The sequence below is a fragment of the Sus scrofa genome, chromosome 2 (assembly GCF_054392235.1).
Source record: "Sus scrofa isolate SSC_HxYL_T2T_F1_AM1 chromosome 2, Sscrofa_HxYL_maternal_Yorkshire_Landrace_v2.0, whole genome shotgun sequence".
Taxonomy (NCBI): Eukaryota; Metazoa; Chordata; class Mammalia; order Artiodactyla; family Suidae; genus Sus; species Sus scrofa.
The window spans coordinates 84,649,868-84,669,088 of NC_139384.1; the positions used below are offsets into that span (position 1 = coordinate 84,649,868).

A 19,221-nucleotide genomic window follows, 5' to 3' on the forward strand; every position below is an offset into this window, starting at 1 on the left:
CTCAGTGGGTTAAGGATCCAGTGTTGCCGTGAGCTGTGGGGTAGGTCACAGACGTGGCTTGGATCCCATGTTGCTGTGGCCGTGGTGTTGGACGGCAGCTGTAGCTCTGACTCGACCCCTAGCCTGGGAACCTCCATATGCCATGGGTGCGGCCTTAAAAAAAAAAAATTAAACATAATCTTGGCTAGTGCCTACCTGGTTGGGCATGCAGTGCTAGGGGTCCCCACTTCCCTTGGCTGCTGGAGATGGGTGTGCTGTGTCGCCCCAGGTGCAGGGAACCTCCGGGCACAACTTCTGCCTGTGGACCTCGGGGCGGAGCTGGCCACGCCCAGCAGAGGGTGAGCACTCCCCGGCAGACCTCTTCTGCTCCCCGTGATTGGCTTTGCAGCTCAGTGAACTTAAAAAAAAACAAAAAGCAAAAAAAAAAAAAAAAAAAAAAAAACCACCACAGGCAAACAAATAGATAACTAACTGAAATCCCCAGCCACTCAGGGGGCTGGGTCTCCTAGCAGTGGGGGCTGGGAGTCTGACCCCCCCCACCACTTGACTGTCAGCCTGGCTCTGCCTGTGGGGGGAAGGAACCGTGTGACTCTGAAGCAGGTCTTCACTAGTCAGAATCACTGTGCTGCTGGTGGTCTGAGGCCTCTCCATGGCTGTCACTCACCTGTCCCTCCCTTGTGTCACAGAGGAGCCAGGTGATGCTGTGGCCCTGCCCATCAGAGAAGAAAGTGGCCAGGGGCACGGGGTTCTGGCTCGGGGCCACAATGCTGCTGCCGTAGGAGCCTTCCCAAGGGAAAGCACAAGACAGCTGCTCTCAGAGCCAGTAACAACTAAGGAGGACCTCAGGCCCAAGATACTTGGGGGAGGGACCAGCAGCCTCAACAGTCAAGTGCACACAGTCTGCATCACCTCTTGTGAAGCTCTGGAGCACATGTGTCCACGGGGAGGCTCATCCCCACCAAGCACAGGCACCTGCAGGTCTCAACAGGGCCTAGGAGATGACTGCCCAGGGCCTCTTGCAAAAACCAGGCAGCCGGACCCAGGCAGAAGCAACAGTGGGCCCGGAGCCCTAAGGCCTGTGAGGGTCACACCCCAGCCAGCCTGGCATCAATCACATACCACTTCTGAGTGCTGGGCACCAGCAAGGAGGCAGAGCAGGGAGTGCAGTGTGCTGGGAGACAGCAGGGCATTTCTGAATGTAGCTTTCTGCTGAGTGAAGCCAGCTGGCCTCAGGACTTTTGGCCATGATGAGGGGCTGGACCAAGCCATTTGGGCTGCAGAAACCAACCTCTGCCACCCCTGCTGGTCTGTGGTCTGCCAACTGGCTGTGGGCAAGTGACATTTTTGTGTGCAGCTTCCATTCAAAAGGCAGACAACCTTGGCAGGTGAGAGAAAACTGTCAAATGTTTTTATTTACATAATTCTATAGTGCCCCTTGTTTGTTTTTTTTAATTAAACCTCAAATGTATAAAAGAGTCAAGACAGGCTGGCTAGCCCAGCAGGGAACAAGTACAAAGCCATATCACATGGATATTATTCAATCAGCAGAGCAAAGGATTTCATTTTGGGCTTCATGACATAACCAGAATGCATGTTTGTACTCAAATTTGAAGATCTGTTTCTTGACCTGAGATAAGAGGGTAAGTTTGCCTTAGGAATGGAGGGCAGAGAGAGATAGGAACCACTGGCTCTTGGGTGAAAGCCTTTGGCTTTTGCAGGGCAGCGGAAACCAAACAGAGACACTGCCCTGAATCTGGGGTCCTAATCTATCAGCCAGCCCAGCATGCCATGGAGAGGCAAAAAGGAGTGGTGGGGACTGTGGCAAAGATGGGCAACCTCTATGCAGCTTCACCAGCAGGCAGTGGAGGCAAGTTTTCTAGAGGAACTTCCATTGTAGATTGGCAGGGGTAATTTCCTTGGTTTTAAGTTTTGGCAACTAATTCTAAATGCCTCAAACACGGATGGGGCCAAGCAAACCCATCTTCTCACCTAATAAGGCCTGCAGGCCTCCTGTTTGCAACCTCTGCCCTTAAACAGACCAGGTTCTGCAAGAACAGTCATGGGACGTTGTTCCCCGCTCCCCTGAGGGTGACCAGAGTAACCTTCCCACCCTGATGTGGTCAGACCTGCAGCTGTATCTTGTAATCGTCTAAAATCCATGCCCACTTCTGACAAATAAATCACAGATACTCTCCCATACCCCCATGTGCCCCCTCCATGCCCCAAGTTAAGAATCACCACCTCAGGAGGAGTTCCTGTCATGGAGCGGCAGAAACGAATCCAACTAGGAACCATGAGGTTGCAGGTTCAATCCTTGGCCTTGCTCAGCGGGTTAAGAATCCGGCATTGCCATGAGCTGTGGTGTAGTTGGCAGACGCGGCTCAGATTCCGGGTTGCTGAGGCTCTGGCGTAGGCCAGCAGCAACAGCTCCAATTAGACCCCTACCTGGGAACCTCCATATGCCACGGGTGCAGCCCTCAAAAGACAAGAAAGATAAAAAAAAAAAAAAAAAAAAGGAGTTCCCGTCGTGGTGCAGTGGTTAACGAATCTGACTAGGAACCACGAGGTTGTGGGTTCGATCCCTGGCCTTGCTCAGGGGGTTAAGGATCCAGTGTTGCCGTGAGCTGCAGTGTAGGTTGCAGACACAGCTCGGATCCTGCATTGCTGTGGCTCTGGCATAAGCCAGCAGCAAAAGCTCTAATTAGACCCCTAGCCTGGGAACCTCCATATGCGGTGGGAGCAGCCCTAGAAAAGACAAAAAGACAAAAAAAAAAAAAAAGAATCACCACTTCAGCTGGGTGTCACCAAAGCCAGGATTTGCAGAGCTTTGTTTCTAAGGCCTGTCCTAGAAAAACAATTGTGTTTGTTTTCCAAATATGAAATGATCGTTTAAAAATATGCCCACATCTCAGATGGATTCTCCCTGGTGCCCTGCATGGGGCAAGTGGAGGGGGGCCTCTATCCCCTCCCACGAGGAGTCAGGATTGTGATGCCAACCAAAGGGAGGAGGCACCCTCACCCAGACGCCTGCACCCACCACAGCCCACACCATGGCCCCCTGGGCTCATTTCCTGGGCTGTGGAACAAAGTGCCCCAGCCTGGGTGGCTGAAACAAGGGAAGCTTGTTCACTCTCAGCTCTGGAGGCCAGAAGTCTGAAATCAAGGCATTGGCCAGGCTGGTTCCCTCTGAGTGTTGTTCCAGGCTCTCTCCCAGCTTCTACTGGTTGCTGGCCATCCTTGACATTCCTTGTCTCCTTGACACATCCCTCCAATTTCTGCCTCCATCTTCACATAGCATTCTCCTCTGTGTCTGAGTCCAAATGTCCCCTTCTTACAGGGACACCAGTCACAGTGGCTTAGGGGCCCACCCTGCTCCAGTATGAACTCATCTTAACTAATTACATCTGCAATCACCCTCTTTCCAAATTAGGTCATAATCAGTGGGCCCAGTGGTTAGGATTTCAACAGAAGAACTTGGGGGCAAGGACATAGCTCACTCCATAACATCCCCTTTCTCCTGGTCCCTCATGACCCTTTCTGTAGGAATGAAAAAGCCCAGGCAACAACATTAAAGTGGGAAGCCACCAGCTTTCAGAGACACCGAGTGATTTGAGGGGTACAGATGGGTCACTCAAGGGTCACTGTTCAGAGGGTGCACCCGAGGGACAGGGGTCTCCAGGTGTGCGGGGAGGCCGCTGGCGCAGGCAGGCTGTGCCCGGCTCCAGGCTGAGTTCTCCCCATGTAGATTGGGCCGGAGCCGAGGTGACGTGAGTTCCCCAAGAAGGTACAGGTCACCCGTGTGTGTACGTGTGGGAAGGGGTTGGGGGGAAGTTGGCCAGAGTCAAACTGGGAGAAAAGAAGTTAAAAAAGCCCGCAAGCCCCGCCCCCAGCGGGAAGACCCAGGTCGGAGGTCAGATGCTGCCCTCGTCCAGCATCCTGGTGAGACCCTCGCAGATCCTGCGCAGGTGGGAGCGGTAGGGCTCGGCGGGGCCGTAAAGCGCGGCCAGGAAGTCGCAATCCGCAAAGTGGCCGAACACATGGTTGATGCGGCCGTGGGACTTGGCGGTCAGGTGCGCGCCCGCGGCCTGGTGCAGCAGGTCCCGGCACTCGAGCAGTGAGGCGGCCAGCACGCGCCGGTCGAAGGTGAAGTCCACCTGGTGAAAGCTGACAGCGGTCATGGCCAAGCGGCGCGCCTGCTGGCGGAAGCTCTGCAGCCGCGCCAGCTCCTCAGCGCCCAGCTGCCCACCGCGGAGCAGGACGCCCAGCTTCACGGCCACCTTGACCAGGTTCTTGACCACCTTCTGGGCCTCCTTGCGGCTGCGAGTGAACTCCTTGGTGGCGCGGTACAGCTCGTCCAGCACCTCGCTGCTCGTGTCATCGATGAATGCGGCTGCCACCGTCCTTGACGCCATCTTGCTCAGCAGCTTCTTCTGGGCCTGCAGGGCCAGGCTCTTGGTGCTGAAGGTGTCCATCCGCCCTGCCGGGGAGAGACAGACAAGCCGGCCGTCAGGTGCGCACGGCCCGGCCTCCAGGGCCTAACCTGGGCGTGCCACTAACGTTGGTGACCACCGTCTTCCCAATCCGGGAAATGGGCGCCCGCCAATAGCCTATCTCCAGGGGAGTCTATGGACTCCTGAGTGCTCATTCCACAGACCTACTCTGCGTGTCAGGACTGGGTGTGTGTGGCAGACCAGTGAGCCCCCCAGGAACACGTAGCAAGTGTTATTGTCCGGAAAGCGGCAAGAGCCCATGGTGCAGGCACCCCAGCAGATCGAGGTGGACCGGGCAGGCCTCCTGGAGAAAGGGACAGGTAAGAAAATGGGGACGGCTTCCGCGGGGGGGAGGGGGGGGAGATCTGCGTGCTCCAAGGCCTAGAGGAGGGAAATTCCGTGTAGCTGGAGCACAGAAGGCAAAAACCTACATAGGAAAAGTTTGGAAACAAATAGCATTGAGGAGTTCCCTGCTGGCTCAGCAGGTTTAAGATCTGGTCTTGTCACTGCTATGGCTCCTGTCGGTGTCTGGTGCGGGTTCCATTCCTGACCCAGGACCTTCTATGTGCTGTGGGTGCGGCCAAGGAAAAAAACATACCATTCACACCAAAGATATGATGACCCAAGGGACTCTAAGCGACCTAAGGGAATTTGTTTCTTAAAAAAAAAAAAGGTCAGGTGGGAGTTCCCGTCGTGGCGCAGTGGTTAACAAATCCAACTAGGAACCATGAGGGTTCGATCCCTGGCCTTGCTCAGCGGGTTAAGGATCCGGCATTGCCGTGGGCTGTGCTGTAGGTTAAAGACGCGGCTCGGATCCCCGTGTTGCTGTGGCTCTGGCGTAGGCTGGTGGCTACAGCTCCAATTCGACCCCTAGCCTGGGAACCTCCATATGCCGCGAGAGCGGCCCAAGAAATGGCAAAAAGACCCCCCCCCCCAAAAAAAAAAAAAAAAAAAGGTCAGGTGTTCCCTTCGTGGCTCAGCAGAAATGAATCTGACTAGTATCCATGAGGACACAGGTTCGATCACTGGTCCCACTCAGTGGGTTAAGGATCTGGCGTTGCCATGAGCTGCAGTGTAGGTCGAAGATGCAACTCGGATCTGGATCTGGTGTTGCTGTGGGTTGTGGCATAGGCCGTAGGCCGGTGGCTACAGTTCCAATTCGACCCCTAGGCTGGGAACCTCCATATTCCACGGGTGCGGCCCTAAAAAGACAAAACAAAAACAAAAAAAATGGTCAAAGGAGTTAATGTGTAATGGTGAAATCTGGGTAGGGGGTTCTATTACGGTTTATTACTGTATATCGTATGTTCCCTGTGCTATACAGTAGGACCTTGTTGTTTATCCATCCTATAAATACTAGTTTGCATCCTCTAATCTCAAACTCTCAGTCCATCCCTCCCCTCTTCCCCCCTTTGGCAACCAAAAGTCTATTCTCTGTGTCTGTGGGTCTGATCCCATTTTGTAGATAAGTTCTTCATTTGCATCATATTTTAGATTCCACATATACATGGCATCGTATAGCATTTATTGTTCTCTTCGCTTAGGATGAGAATTTCCAAGTCCATTCATGTTGCTGCAAATGGCATTATTTCATTCTTTTTTATGACTGAGCAATATTCCATTGTATATATGTGCCACATCTTCTTTATCAATTTATCTGTCAGTGGACACTTAGGTTATTTCCAGGTCTTGGCTATTGTAAATAGTGCTGCTATGAATATAGGTGTGCATATATCTTTTCAAATTATAGTTTTTTTTTTTGTGATATATGCCCAGGAGTGGGATTGCTGGATCCTGTGACAGCTCTATTTTTAGTTTTTGAGGAACCTCTACACTGTTCTCCACAGTAGCTACACCAGTATACATTCCCACTCACAGTGTAGAAGGGTTCCCTTTCTCTACACCCTCTCCAGCATTTCTTTTCTTTCTTTCTTTTTTTTTTTTTTTTGTCTTTTTAGAGCCGCAATCACAGCATATGAATGTTCCCAGGCTAGGTGTCGAATTGGAGCTGTAGCTGCTGGCCTGTGCCATAGCCACAGCAATGTGGGATCCAAGCCATGTCTGCAACCTACACCACAGCTCATGGCAAAGCTGAATCCTTAACCCACTGAATGAGGCCAGGGATTGAACTCGTATCCTCATAGACACTAGTTGGGTTCGTTAACTGCTGAGCCATGACAGGGAACTCTCTCTCCAGCATTTATGTGTAGATTTTATGATGGCCATTTTGACTGGTGCGAGGTGATACCCCCTTGTAGTTTTAATTTATATTTCTTTTTTTTTTTTTTTTTTTTTGTCTTTTTGCTATTTCTTTGGGCCGCTCCCGCGGCATATGGAGGTTCCCAGGCCAGGGGTCTAATCGGAGCTGTGGCCACTGGCCTACGCCAGAGCCACAGCAACGCCAGATCCGAGCCGCGTCTGTAATCTACACCACAGCTCACATCAACGCTGGATCCTTAACCCACTGAGCTAGGGCAGGGATTGAACCTGCAACCTCATGGTTCCTAGTCGGATTCGTTAACCACTGCGCCACGACGGGAACTCCTTAATTTATATTTCTGTAATAATTAGGTCATCTTTTCATGTGCCTGTTGACCATCTGTATATCTTCTTGGGAGAAATGTTTGTTTAGATCTTCTGCCCATTTTTTGATTGGGTTGGTTTTTTGTTACTGAGTTGCATGAGCTGTTTGTATATTTTGGAGATTAATGAGCAGAGCCTGATGAATCTCACTACTTGTGGGCCCTGGCACCAGCCCTCAAACCCACTGTATCCTTGCTGTGAGTTGAGAAGGGGCTCAAAGTGAGTTATCACTGGGGGGCCAGCTTATCATCCCCCACCCTCATGCCAAAGTTCCATGAGACAGAGTCCTAGCCCCAACCCCTGGGCTGTTCAGGGTGGAGGAGCCTAGCTACCAATCCTGCCAGCCTCACCAGCCCCGTGAGTTTAGGGTGGATGTCTCTGGGCCCTAAGTCAGTCCCTGAATGAGTCAGGTGGGCAGTGGCCTGGGTGGGGGTTCCCCAGGGCCATTTGTGGGGTTTCTGGAAACCCATTGCTCCAGTGATTCCTCTGACACAGAAACACTGACTTGCAATAGCTTCCACCTAGGAAAGGGCCTGGAAGGTGCCCAAGGTGAATGGCAGGCCAGCTCTCTAGTGACCAGGGCTCCAACTGCAGGAGGCTGGACCTCCGTCTGTCCCTTAAATCTATCTCCTTTTGTCCTTCTTGCCATAACAGTCTTCCAGATTCTCCAGGCTCTGGAGCTTCCTCCAGCACCAGAATTCTTCCTAAAGTGCACATCTGGGCTTGGCCCTTCCCTTCTAAGAACCAGCTAGCAGCTCCTCATGGCTCCCACAGCCAAGCCCCACACCTCAGTCCAGCCCCTGCACTTCCCTGGTAAACTCCTATACATCCCCCAACACCTTGGCCCCCAAACCGTTGCCTCTTCCTTGGTGGACTCATAAACATCCCCCAAAGCCCTGACCCCTAAGTCCCCGCCTCTCCCCCTTGCAGTTTCATCCCTCAACTCAGCCTGGATACCACTTTCTCTCGGAAACCATAGCTGAACAGCCACACTGACCATGAGGCACCTCCTGTAAGCCACATAACACCTCCAGGTCCCCCCATCACTGCCCTGTTCCCCTGGCTTAGCTTCCTCAGTGGTCTGCCTCACAGCAGGCCATGGTAGAGATAATGGGCCTCATCCCTTGTCCGTGGTGTCTTTGGAGACTTGAGAAACATCTGCCTGCTGAATGAATGAGGGAGCCCGAGACCCACCCCCAGCCCTCCTCACCCACTGCTGCTCCAGACTCTGGTCAGAATCTGCCCCCACTGCAGCTGTAGGCCAGCCAGACCAGGAATGCCACATGGGCACCCACTCAACCCCAGGAACCCCCACAAAGCCTATCTTTGTGTAAACTCAGACCCCGGGAGAAGTCCCAAGCCTCAGCCGCCCTCTCCCAGCCCACAGAGGTCAGGGCGGGCCTGGAGATTAATGAACCAGTCTTCCCTGCCCCCTGTACCAGCCCTGGACCCTGTACACAGGCTGGGGCCAGAGCAAGGGTGCAGTTGACTCAGCGCCGCGTGGCAGGGCCTGCGCCAGCAGCATGTGCCCATTTCATCGTGTTTACCTGGTACTGAGCTGGTTGCCCATTTGCAGAAGAAATTACATAGGCTCAGAGAGGCTGAGCCATTTCCCCAAGGCCACACAGCAGCACAGGGACTGCCTGCCCCCAGCACCTCTGCACACCTAACTCCCTCTGCCTTCCCTATCTGATGCCTGCTAGTTGCCCTGAGTCCTGGGGGCTGGGAGCTGTCCCCCATGACAAAATATTTAGGGCCTGCTCCTGGCTCTGACCACTTGGTCCAGCAACATAGCTTCCCTGTGCCTCAGTTTACCCACCTGTAAAATGGAAGACGATGACTGTTAGGTCAGAGAACTAACTCCATCCTGGGACAGAAGTTTGTGACTAGCCTGTTCCCCATGCTCTGAGCCTTCCCTGGGCAAGAGGCTGGGTGCCACTAAAATTCCACCATTCAAGCCCTATACCATTCAGCTCCCTGAATGTATAGACCAATTTCTCTGTGAAGTTCTCTGGAAAAAAGAGCAGCAGCAAGGGACACCCGTGCCTCTCACTATATTCTCTAAAATATGCTGTGCCTGTCGTGGCATAGCAGAAACGAATCTGACCAGGAACCATGAGGTTTCCGGTTCCATCCCTGGCCTCGCTCAGTGGGTTAAGGATCCGGCGTTGCCATGAGCTGCAGTGTAGGTTGCAGACGTGGCTTGGATCTGGTGTTGCTGCAGCTGTGGCATAGGCCAGCAGCTACAGCTTCGGTTCGACCCCTAGCTTGGGAACCTCCATATGCCACAGGTGTGGCCCTAAAAAGACAAAAGACAAAAAAAATGAAATCTTCTATTCCATTCCCTCTACCTGCACCCCTCCTCCCCATCACTCATCCCTTAAACTCCTGCTCCTCATTCAAGTCCCAGCATTACTGTCACCTCCTCCTGGAAGACTTCCCAGATGCCCCAGCCTGGGCCAGGTGCCCCCTCGGTTCCCATAGCACCTGAGCATCCTCCATCACGGCCCTGACTTTGGTTTCAGTGCCCGTTTCCCTGGCCTGATGATGTGGGCAGGGGCTGCATCTTTCTTGTTCACATCATGTCTGTGGTGGTCAGCCCAGCGCCTGGTACATAGCAGGTACCCCGTAAGTGTTTGTCGAGTGCACAAGGGAAAGGATGGGCTGCAAACATTGGAACCCAAAGAGAACTCCCAACACCTGGAGCCCAAGGACCCTGGAGCCTAAGTCTTTCTGCCTGTTCAGTTGCTCTTTGACCCTAGGCAGGGTCTGGGCCTTGACCTTCCCATCTGCAAGTCTGCATGTTGGTTCGGGGGAAGCTGGTCCTGTTTACCAGAGTCAGGAAGAGCCTGGGCCCTCAGCAGCAGCACCGCCCTGCCCCCACCCTGCCAAGCACAGAGGGAAAAGGGGTGGGAGTGGGTGCAGCTGTGGCCTCCCCTTTGGGCTCCACACTCCTAGCCCCTCGGGCCCGCTCCAGACCTGTGGCACCTGGACCAGGCCAGCTGCATGGCTCCTCACACCTCCTCCCTCACCCATTGTTCTACCAGAAACACCCCCTTCCAAGCAGCCACACAAGGAGATGACTGCTGTCCCAAGGGAGCACACTGGGGACCAAAATAATCCCCAGACTTCCTTCCTGCCAGCCGCACTCATCCAGGTCCAAGGGCAGGCAGGCCAGGAGGGGCTGGGCTGCACCACGTCAGCCCTTTGGGGCAGGGCCTTCCCAGACTGCTGAGGTTCCCAGTGTCCAGATGGCCAGTGTCCCTGGCCACCAAATGCCAGAATACTCCACTGTCATCACAAGCCGGAAAAGTCCACTAACATACAAAGGCTCGGCTGGAACACTTAGTTGCTCAGAGAGCACTTATGGAGCGCTAGCTGTGTCCCAGGCACTGAGGATATAGCAGTGACCAAGAGAGATCATACATTCATACAAAAACTTATACACACACATAGCCCCAAGGTAGAAACAGCCCAAACAGTCCCTGCCTTTCAAGAGGTCCCAGCCTTCTAGACCCCATGCCACCTCCCTATTACAAAAGAACTTGCCCCCATTTCCCTGAAACACAGTCTGCAGGCAGTGTCATCTACCTCCATCCACTGGTATAAAAGTACAATTTACAGAGGGTGATAAAGGTGAGAGGGATTGTACAGGGAAGAGTTCCGGAATGTTTCATGTCCTATGTGTCGATCTGGGTCTACATGAATGTAAAAAGTCATTGAGCTAGATGGTTACAAAGCAATGTAAATACCCTAAAACCCAGCAGATTGGAAACTTTCAAAGTGTGAACTTTATGGCAAGTGAATTATATCTCAATTAAAAATGTCTGCCATTTCTCCAAAGAAGATATGTAAATGGCCGATAAGAAGGCGAAAAGATGCTCGACATCATCGGCGACTAGAAAAACAGAAGCCAAAAATCATAACGATCCATCACCTCACCCCTACTAGGAAGTTTGTTACCAAAGAGACAGACGAGACCAAGGGCTGGCAAGGATGGGAGAAACTGGGGTCCTCATACACAGCTGAAAAGAAGGGAAAATGGTGCAACCACAATGGAAAACAGATTTTTGGAAGTTCTTCAAACACACAGTTACCACGTGACCCAGCAATTCCACTCCTGAGCATCTGCCCTCCAGAAATGCAAATATACCTTCATACAAAAACTTATACACACACATAGCCCCAAGGTAGAAACAGCCCAAACAGCCATCAACAGATAAATGGACAAACAAAACATGGTGCATCCACACACTGGAATATTATACTGTCATAAAAAGGAATAAGGTACTGATAGTTGCTACAATGAGGATGGACCTTGGAAACATGATGCTCAGAGAAGCCAGACACAAAAGGGCACCGTGTCTGATGACATTTATTTATTTATTTGTCTTTTTAGGGCCGCACCTCTGGCATATAGAGGTTCCCAGGCTAGGTGTCTAATTGGAGATGTAGCTGCCAGTCCACACCAGAGCCACAGCAGTGCCAGATCTGAGCCACGTCTGCGACCTACACCACGGCTCACAGCAACGCTGGATCCTCAACACACTAGGAGAGGCCAGGGATCAAACCTGCATCCTCATGGATACTAGTTGGGCTCTTAACCTGATGAGCTACAACAGGAACTCCAATACATATTTGATTAAATAGAATTTCCCTCCTTAAAAGCTCAGGCCCACTGCACTTGATAATGGAGTGAATCTGTCAGAGGCTTTCCCCATACAGGGCATTGGGGTTAACATGTGGCCACAAATTCCTATAAAAAAGAGCTCCAGGAAGTTCCCATGTGTCACAGGTTAAGGATCTGGTGTTGCAGTAGCTGTGGCGCAGGTTGCAGCCATAGTGCAGGTTCATTCCCTGGCCCAGGGACTTCCAGTTGCCTTGGGTACAGCCAAAAAACCAAAACAAAAAAACAAAAAAAGAGCTCCATCTTCCCTTGATTTACCCAGAAGTTGTGTTTCAGGAACATGCACTGAATATTAAAACCCTAGTCATCGGTTTATGTTTCTGGCAGGACATTAGGAAGCTGTCAGGGCTGAGAGGCTGCCTTGAGCATGGCTGGACATGTAGTATCCCTGGTCCCTGTCCCCTAAATGCTAAGCACATCCTGTTATTATCAGAAGTGGGAAAACTCTCCAAATTTCCAAAGTGGCTGCCTAAGAAGTGTCACCCTTGCTGGAAGGAGAAGGCACCAGGAGCCAGTGAACATGGAAATAAATTAGATAATTTCAGGGACGGTAAGGCCTGAGGACAGGGGGGCAGTGACAACTGGGGACAGCAGGTGACTTTGGCCAGGTGGTCAGGAAAGCCTTTCTGAGGTGGAGCCCCTGGAGTTGGGACTGAAAGGAAAGGGTCTGGGGTGGTGTGAGCCAGGTAGCAGGAAGAGCTGGTGCAAAGACCCTGGGGCAGATGGGTCAAAGACTGAAGGCCAATCCACAGGCCCCATAAAAGCCACTGTCTAGGCCCTCCCACAGCCCTGGGGCCTCCCCATCATGACTCCAGGTGAGCCTCAGTCCCTGGGGGCAGCTTTCCCATCTGTGAAATGGGTGTCTATTTGCTGAATCCCTGGCTCTGCTGACTCCTGCCCTACCCCCACATTCAGCAGAACCCCGGCCCTCTATCCCTACCTCAGACTTTCACCCTCTGCCAACCCCACTTCGTCTTTTCCCTCTGACCTTTGTCCCGTCCCCATTTTGGACACTCCATCTTCCCAAGTGGCTACAAACACACTGGGCGAGGCCAGGGATCAAACCTGCATCCTCATGGATACTAGTCAAGCTCTTAGCCTGATGAGCCACAACAGGAACTCCAGTACATGTTTGATTGAATAGAATTTCCCTCCTTAAAAGCTCAGGCCCACAGGACCTGATAATGGAGCCTCAAGTTGCTCTAGATATGACAGCATCCTTCACTTGCCCGGGCAAAGGCAGGGAGGCAGGACCATATCTGAGCCGACCCCAGGGAAAGGGGACACGGCAGTGGATGGCAGTGGCCCGGTGGACCCTGTTCTTCCTGATCCCTTCAGTCCCCAAACCCTGGAGCAGGGCCAGCTTCTCCCATCATATCACCGGCCTCCCCTCCTTACAGTCTCTCCTTTCCTTGTCTCTGTGGCACGCTGGGCATGGTCCAGCCTTAGGGCCTCTGCCCAGACCCTCCAGGTTGGGAAGCCCAGGTGGGGAGACCCTGCCCACTGCCCCCCACCCAACCCAAGCTGAGCACACGGCAACCCAGGTCGCAGCCGGGCCCCTCAACCCACACAGTCCTGGTCCTGGGCGCTGTGTGTGGGGGTGATGGGGGTTCCACAGGGCAGGAAATCCTGCTTCCCAGGGTCCCCCTTGCCCCAGGTGTGCCATGAATGCTGCATCCCATCCAGTTAGCCATGTGCTAGAAAATTCTCAACCATCAGCCCTCCAGGAAAAATGAATGTAGGCACATTGGTACATACATATGTTTATCACAAATGTTCCTGACATAAGGGATGTGTGCCATGCAGCTTATAGACATAAGGAAGTAGATAGTAAACCTTTCTGGAAACTCCACACAACCAACTGATGCTCATTAAATGTTCTGAGTTTTGCCAAACTGGTACCAACAGCCTGATCTATACTTGCGACAGACAAACGAGCAGTTCTGACATGGATGTCACTGGATAGTTCCTCTTTCTCTCTCTCTTTTTTTTCCCATGCCCATGGCATGTGGAAGTTCCTGGGCCAGGGACTGAACCCTTGTGACAGCAGCAATCCAAGCTGCTGCAGTGACAATGCCAGATCCTTAACCCACTGCACCACAGAACTCCCTGGGTGATATCTTATATGAACAAGGAGAATTCAGATTTCACTCATGCCTTCATCCTCTAAGTGAGCAACTTCTTTGCCAAATCAGATGTCAGTACTCAAAGAATTGTTCCTCAGTGGTTTTGTGCTGTTCACAAGGAAGCATCTAGAGACATACCACCCTTTACAACTTAATTTTCATTGTTGACATTTCCTAAAATTATCCCAGGGGGTGGTGAACTCTGGCCCACCGCCTGTTTTTGTAAATAAAGTTTTATTGGCACATGGCCACACACACCCATTCATGTACATGTTGGAGCACAGCCTTGACTAGAAGCAACAAAGGCCATATGGCTCATAAAGCCAATCATATTTACTATCTGGCCCATTATAGAAAAAGGCTGGCCAACCTCTGGATTAGATGATCAACAGAGCAATATATCAAGCCCTGATCTGTGGCATTTGCCAATTTCCATGGTGTAAATTCTCCCACCACAGCCAATTTCAAGCTTCCAGCTTGAACATGGAGTTGGGAAGAACTGCTCACCATTTCCATCAAAAAAATAACCTCAAGAGCATCGCAAAAAGCAGTAAAATAAACCAGAAGTTGGGATTTTTGATGATTTATGTCCTAGGCTTTTTTATAATGTGTTGAAGTATGTAAGTCACTTATGATAAAATTCACCCTTCCAAAGTGTACAATTCAGTGGTTTTTATATATTCACAGAGCTGGGTAACCATCACCACTGTTTAATTCTAGAATATTCCATCACCCCCAAAAGAAATCCCATCCACATTAGCAGTCCTTCCCCATCCCTCAACCCCAGCCCCTTGGCAACAGCTAATCTACTTTCTGCCTCTATGGATTTGCCTATTTTTCATATAAAAAGCATCACACACTGTGTGATTGTGTCTGACTTCTCCCACTGAGCATCATGTTTTCAAGATTCATCCATGTTGTAGCAAGTGCTAGTCACTCCTTTTATAGCTGAATGATAGTCCATACCTTTGTTTTAAATATAATGTATTTGTAAATTTAGCCTGTCATTTAAAAAAAATGGATTTTTTTCTTCTACTTGTATTGATAATCTATCATTTGAAATAATGGTGATGTTAACAAAAGCGGATCACAAAATTCCTGACAACATAGCAAGTGGCTCTCGTGAGCCAGGGGGCGAGCTGGCTCTGGCATGTCTCTGGTCCATGGAGCAGCCCAGCCTCCGCATGAATTCTTCATGCCCCAGTGAAGGGTGTCAATAATTGATGGGCCCATTCAGCAAGACCAAGCCGGCCCTCCTCTCCTCTCTCAGCCCACCCCAGGGTGGCCCACTGTGGGAGATGCCCCCATGGCCCTTGTCCCCTGCACTGTACCCTCTGCCAACATCAGGGCACCCGCTGCTTCGGGCTCTTTATCAAACCTCACTCAAGTCTCCCAGTCGGTGCTCAGTTTGATATGGCCAAAGGGGAGGGGGGAGGACCTGCGTGTCTGAGGTGGGGGGTGGATACCAGCAGTCCTCAAACCTGGGTCCCCAGAGCCCTTGGGGGCCATCCCAAGCACGGTCTGGCTGCCTGCCAGGCTGCAGTGGGAGCTGGGATAGTGGGTGTAGGCAAAAATGAATATTTGGAAACCATGGCCCAACCCACTGCAGAGAAAGACAGGCTGGGACTAGGCTGAGCAAAAGATTTTTAACAAAAGGTAGAGGAGGCTTGGGTCACTCAGCAGGAATGTGGATGCAGCCCCTAAATGAGTCTGGGCTTCACCCACTTCTCACCTCTTGCTTAGCCTCCATGCCTGTCACCTGGCTCTTGCCCTCACCCCCTACAGTCTGTCTTCTCTGGAGCAGCCACCAGAGGGTACCAGTGAGCACCTAAGTCAGGCCCTGGACCTCTGCCCACAGCCCTCCAGGCATCCCAACTTCCTCCAGGTAGAAGCCCAAGACCTCCCAGTGGCCCACAGGCCCTGCACTGCCTGCCCCTGGACACTACCAGCCCCCACCTCCTCCCTCTCTCCCCCTTGCTCGCTCTGCTCCAGCCATGTGGCCTCCTGGCTGTTCTTCCAACACACCAGGCATGGTGCTGCCCAGGGCCTTTGCATGAGCTGTCCCCATTGCCTGGATTGCTTTTCCCCCAAAGTCTCCACACGGCTGTTTTTTTCTAGTCTGTGAGCTTCAGTTCAGATGTCACCTCCTTAAAAGGCTCTTCCAGATCCCCCATCTTAACTAAATTCCCTATCCGTCTGTCTCCATTTTTTTCATACAATTACAATTAAGCCTAATGGCTTTTCTGGATGAATGTCTATCTCTCCCAACTCCCGTCTGTGAGCTGAGTTGGGGTGAGGAGAGACACCAGATTAACCTTGGTCATTGCAGGGTCCTGCACCATGCTTGGCACACAGTAGTGCTCAGAACCTGTTTGTTGAATGAATAGATTCCTTCAACCTCCCAGCACCAGAGGGGCACAGAGTCAGAGATCTTCTCCAAGGGTTCCAATGTCCAGCCAGGGAAACTGAGGCCCAGAGAGAGACAGATATCGCAAGATCACATAGCAGCACAGCACAAACAGTTCTGGAAGCCCCCCTCCCCCCAGGTAGACATTCCCCAAACTCCACTACCCCATTGGACAGAAGGGGAAACTGAGGATGGAGCCTCAGAAGATCCCAAGGACTCAGCCAGAGGTGCCGCTGTGAAAGCTCAGGTGGCAGGATTCTAGGGAAAGTGGTCTCATGGAGGGGTGGGTAGGGGAGATTCTGGGGTAAAAGCCCAAGTTCTCTGATACTGGGCCCAGTCCTGCCCGTTTCTACATCCCCACCTCTCAGCCCTTAGTACCTGGGGCTGAACCTGCACCAGCATGAGTCAATTATGCAACATCTGCCTCTGGGGCTGTTTCCATGACAATAGCTCGAGTTTTGTCCTACGTACCCTCTTGTGGCCCAAGTTAACAGTCAGGGGACACTGAGTCCTCCTGAACCTACCACATTGGATCACCAAGCATCCAAAAGGTCCCTCACCTGCCCAGGCCTCACCTGACCTGCCCAAGGCCACACAGTGGGAGAGGAAACTGTGGGGCCTCCAGTCTGTACCTACTTGACTGGTCTCTTTGCTTAGGGACCACCTACCTCCCATCCAAGTGGGGTTTGGGCCCCCAACCTGCCCCTGCAGTGGTCTGGGCACTCACCCACAACCGGCGTCCCAGGCCACCAAGGCTGCCAAGAGAAGCTCAGCCCAGGTGTTTGTATGGCTGGGGTGACAGCTCTTTGTTCTGGTTTCCATAGGTACAGCGTCCCTGGGCCTGCCCTTCCTCGGCCCCTCCCAGATGCCCAGCCCTAGCCTTGCCAGTCCCTTGGCCCGGCCCATGTAGACAACCTGTTGTGTTTTAAAGTTGGCGCCTGTGCACCTGGCATGGCGATAGAGGAAACAGCCCACGCAAAGGCCCTGAGGCAGGACTGTGCCTGGTGTATTGGTGGAATGTGGAGGCTGGTATGGCTGGAGCAGAGTGGGGTGAGGGGGAAAGCTGGAGGAGGTGGGGGCCAGGAGGAGACATGCAGGTCCACATTCCTGCAGTTAATCCTGGAAGCTGCCCTTACCCCTCGGGAGTTATGTCCCTCCGACAGGAAACTGAGGCTGGGAGGTTCGAATCACTTGTTCAAGGTACCATCGTGAAAATGGCAGAGCAGACCCAGGTTTGTCTCATTCCAAAGTCTGAGCTCCCCAACCACTGGGCTAAACTACCCTGGCCCTGGCTGTAGCACCCCAGGGCATTCACCTCTCCCCCCTGCTCAGGAAGTAACAGAGGCCTGTTTACAGGCAGGGCTGCCCTCCTCCAGGCAGGCCCCCCGGAATAGAGGAGGTGGTGATGCATGCAGATCTGGGTCAGGTCAACTGCCAGTTACCTCAGTGATGAAGGTCCCAATTCACAGCTGGCAAAACTAAGGCCATGGCTTCAGGCCATTGGGGAGCTCCAAGGTGGCCAGTTCGGGTGGGTCTGACCCTGGCTCTCAGCTGCCAGGACCAGCCGGAAGTCCCACTCATTGTCACCTCCACGCCTTTGGCCTGGCTGCCCACCACCTGGAATGCCCTCCTAGCTCTGGAATCTAGCCCTAGCACCTGGTGCCCTGCACTGTGAAAGGGGCAGAGTCCATCAGAGTCCTCGTGTTGGGGGGAGGAGGGTGCTGGTCCCAGAGCACCACCCCATGCCGTGGGGGTCAGTTCAGACCCGGTCTGCTACCGCCTAGCCCACACAGCAAGAGAGTGACAGAGACAGCAGGAAAGGGAGAAATGGGGAGGGAAACTGAGGCAGGAATACAGTTAGAAAGGGGGGTGCAGGAGCATGGGGGGGAGAGAAACAGAGAAGACAAGTGGCCCCCGAGATTCTCCCAGATGGGGGTGCCCTGGCACCTCTCGCTCACCTGCTCTCTGGGACCCTGTCGTCGGTCCGACCGTCGGGGCTCTGTTCGGCCGCCTCCGAGGGGCCGTTTCTGTAGCCGCGAGACTCGTGCCTGAAGACTGGGGCTCGGCGGGGCGGGGCAGGAAGCTTGGCCCCGCCCCCCTCTGGGCGGCCCCCGCCCCCGCCCCACCCGCGCGGAGAGGACCAAAGAGGGGCCGGGCCGGATCCGGGGAAACGTGGGCTCAGCCAATGGTAGTGCGGGCGGTGTACGAAGAGTCCAGTGGGAGCAGGTCGCTGCGCGGGAGGGGTAGGGCCAGGCGGCTGGGCTCGGGACTGGTGGGGGGAATTCCTCCGGAATCACGAAGAAGGCCGGATGCCGGGGGCCAGGCTAATCCTGAGCCCAGTCAAAGAAAGAAGAGGAAGGAGACTTAAGAGTCAAAAACAGAGAGAGATAGGGGGTCAGGGAGAGAAAGAGAGCTAAAATAAACTGAACAGCCACGCGACCCTTGGAAAGTCCCTTCTTCCTCCCACCCCATCCCCGACTAAGTTTAAAGTATGGCCCCGGGGAACCTTTTATATCAGAAGGACCTGGGAGCCCCTTTAAAATGCATATTCCTGAATCTGACCTGAGGTTGAAGATAAATCTTTCTGGGTTGCAGATAAATGATCTGGATGAAGTTTGAGGCAGTTGCTGCGTGGACGGACCCTAGAGACTCCACCAGGGGACGCCCAGATTCAGCCTCTTATTTCAGTGGGAATGAGCCACCGAGATATGCTGGAGCCTACTGGCAGCCGCCAGGGTAGGGCGGTGGGGCCAGCTGGGGTCCCCGGAGGATGCAGCTGTGAGTCCTGGGAACTGGGCCCTGGAGCGGCTCCCAGCTCCCATGCTGCTCCATTTCCTCCCTGCAGCCCTAGCGCTGGGTCCCAGTTGTGGCTAGGACCAGGGGGGGCCAGAGCAGGCTGGACAACCAATGTATGTCGAGTCCAGTCCT

The 19,221-nt window shown here is 53.0% G+C and overlaps 1 protein-coding gene across 3 annotated transcripts; it reads right to left on the reverse strand.

The window, feature by feature from the left end:
* Positions 1 to 1,386: 1,386 nt before the first annotated feature.
* Positions 1,387 to 19,013, reverse strand: TNFAIP8L1 (TNF alpha induced protein 8 like 1). 3 transcript variants are annotated; one of them, XM_085013240.1, is made up of 2 exons: positions 18,856 to 19,013; positions 1,387 to 4,477 (listed from the first exon to the last, which is right to left on the reverse strand). In XM_085013240.1, exon 2 carries the CDS (start codon positions 4,470 to 4,472, stop codon positions 3,912 to 3,914), a length of 561 nt encoding a protein of 186 aa, XP_084869366.1. In that variant the 5' UTR covers positions 4,473 to 4,477; positions 18,856 to 19,013; the 3' UTR covers positions 1,387 to 3,911. The 3 variants fall into 3 exon arrangements, with proteins under 3 accessions (XP_084869366.1, XP_020939708.1, XP_020939709.1); XM_021084049.2 differs by lacking the exon at positions 18,856 to 19,013 and adding an exon at positions 18,252 to 18,322; XM_021084050.2 differs by lacking the exon at positions 18,856 to 19,013 and adding an exon at positions 17,021 to 17,107.
* Positions 19,014 to 19,221: the final 208 nt, after the last annotated feature.

What these genes read in the sequence shown, in the direction of transcription:
- TNFAIP8L1 (XM_085013240.1), bottom strand. Translation starts at nt 4,472, where the DNA reads ATGGACACCTTCAGCACCAAGAGCCTGGCCCTGCAGGCCCAGAAGAAG.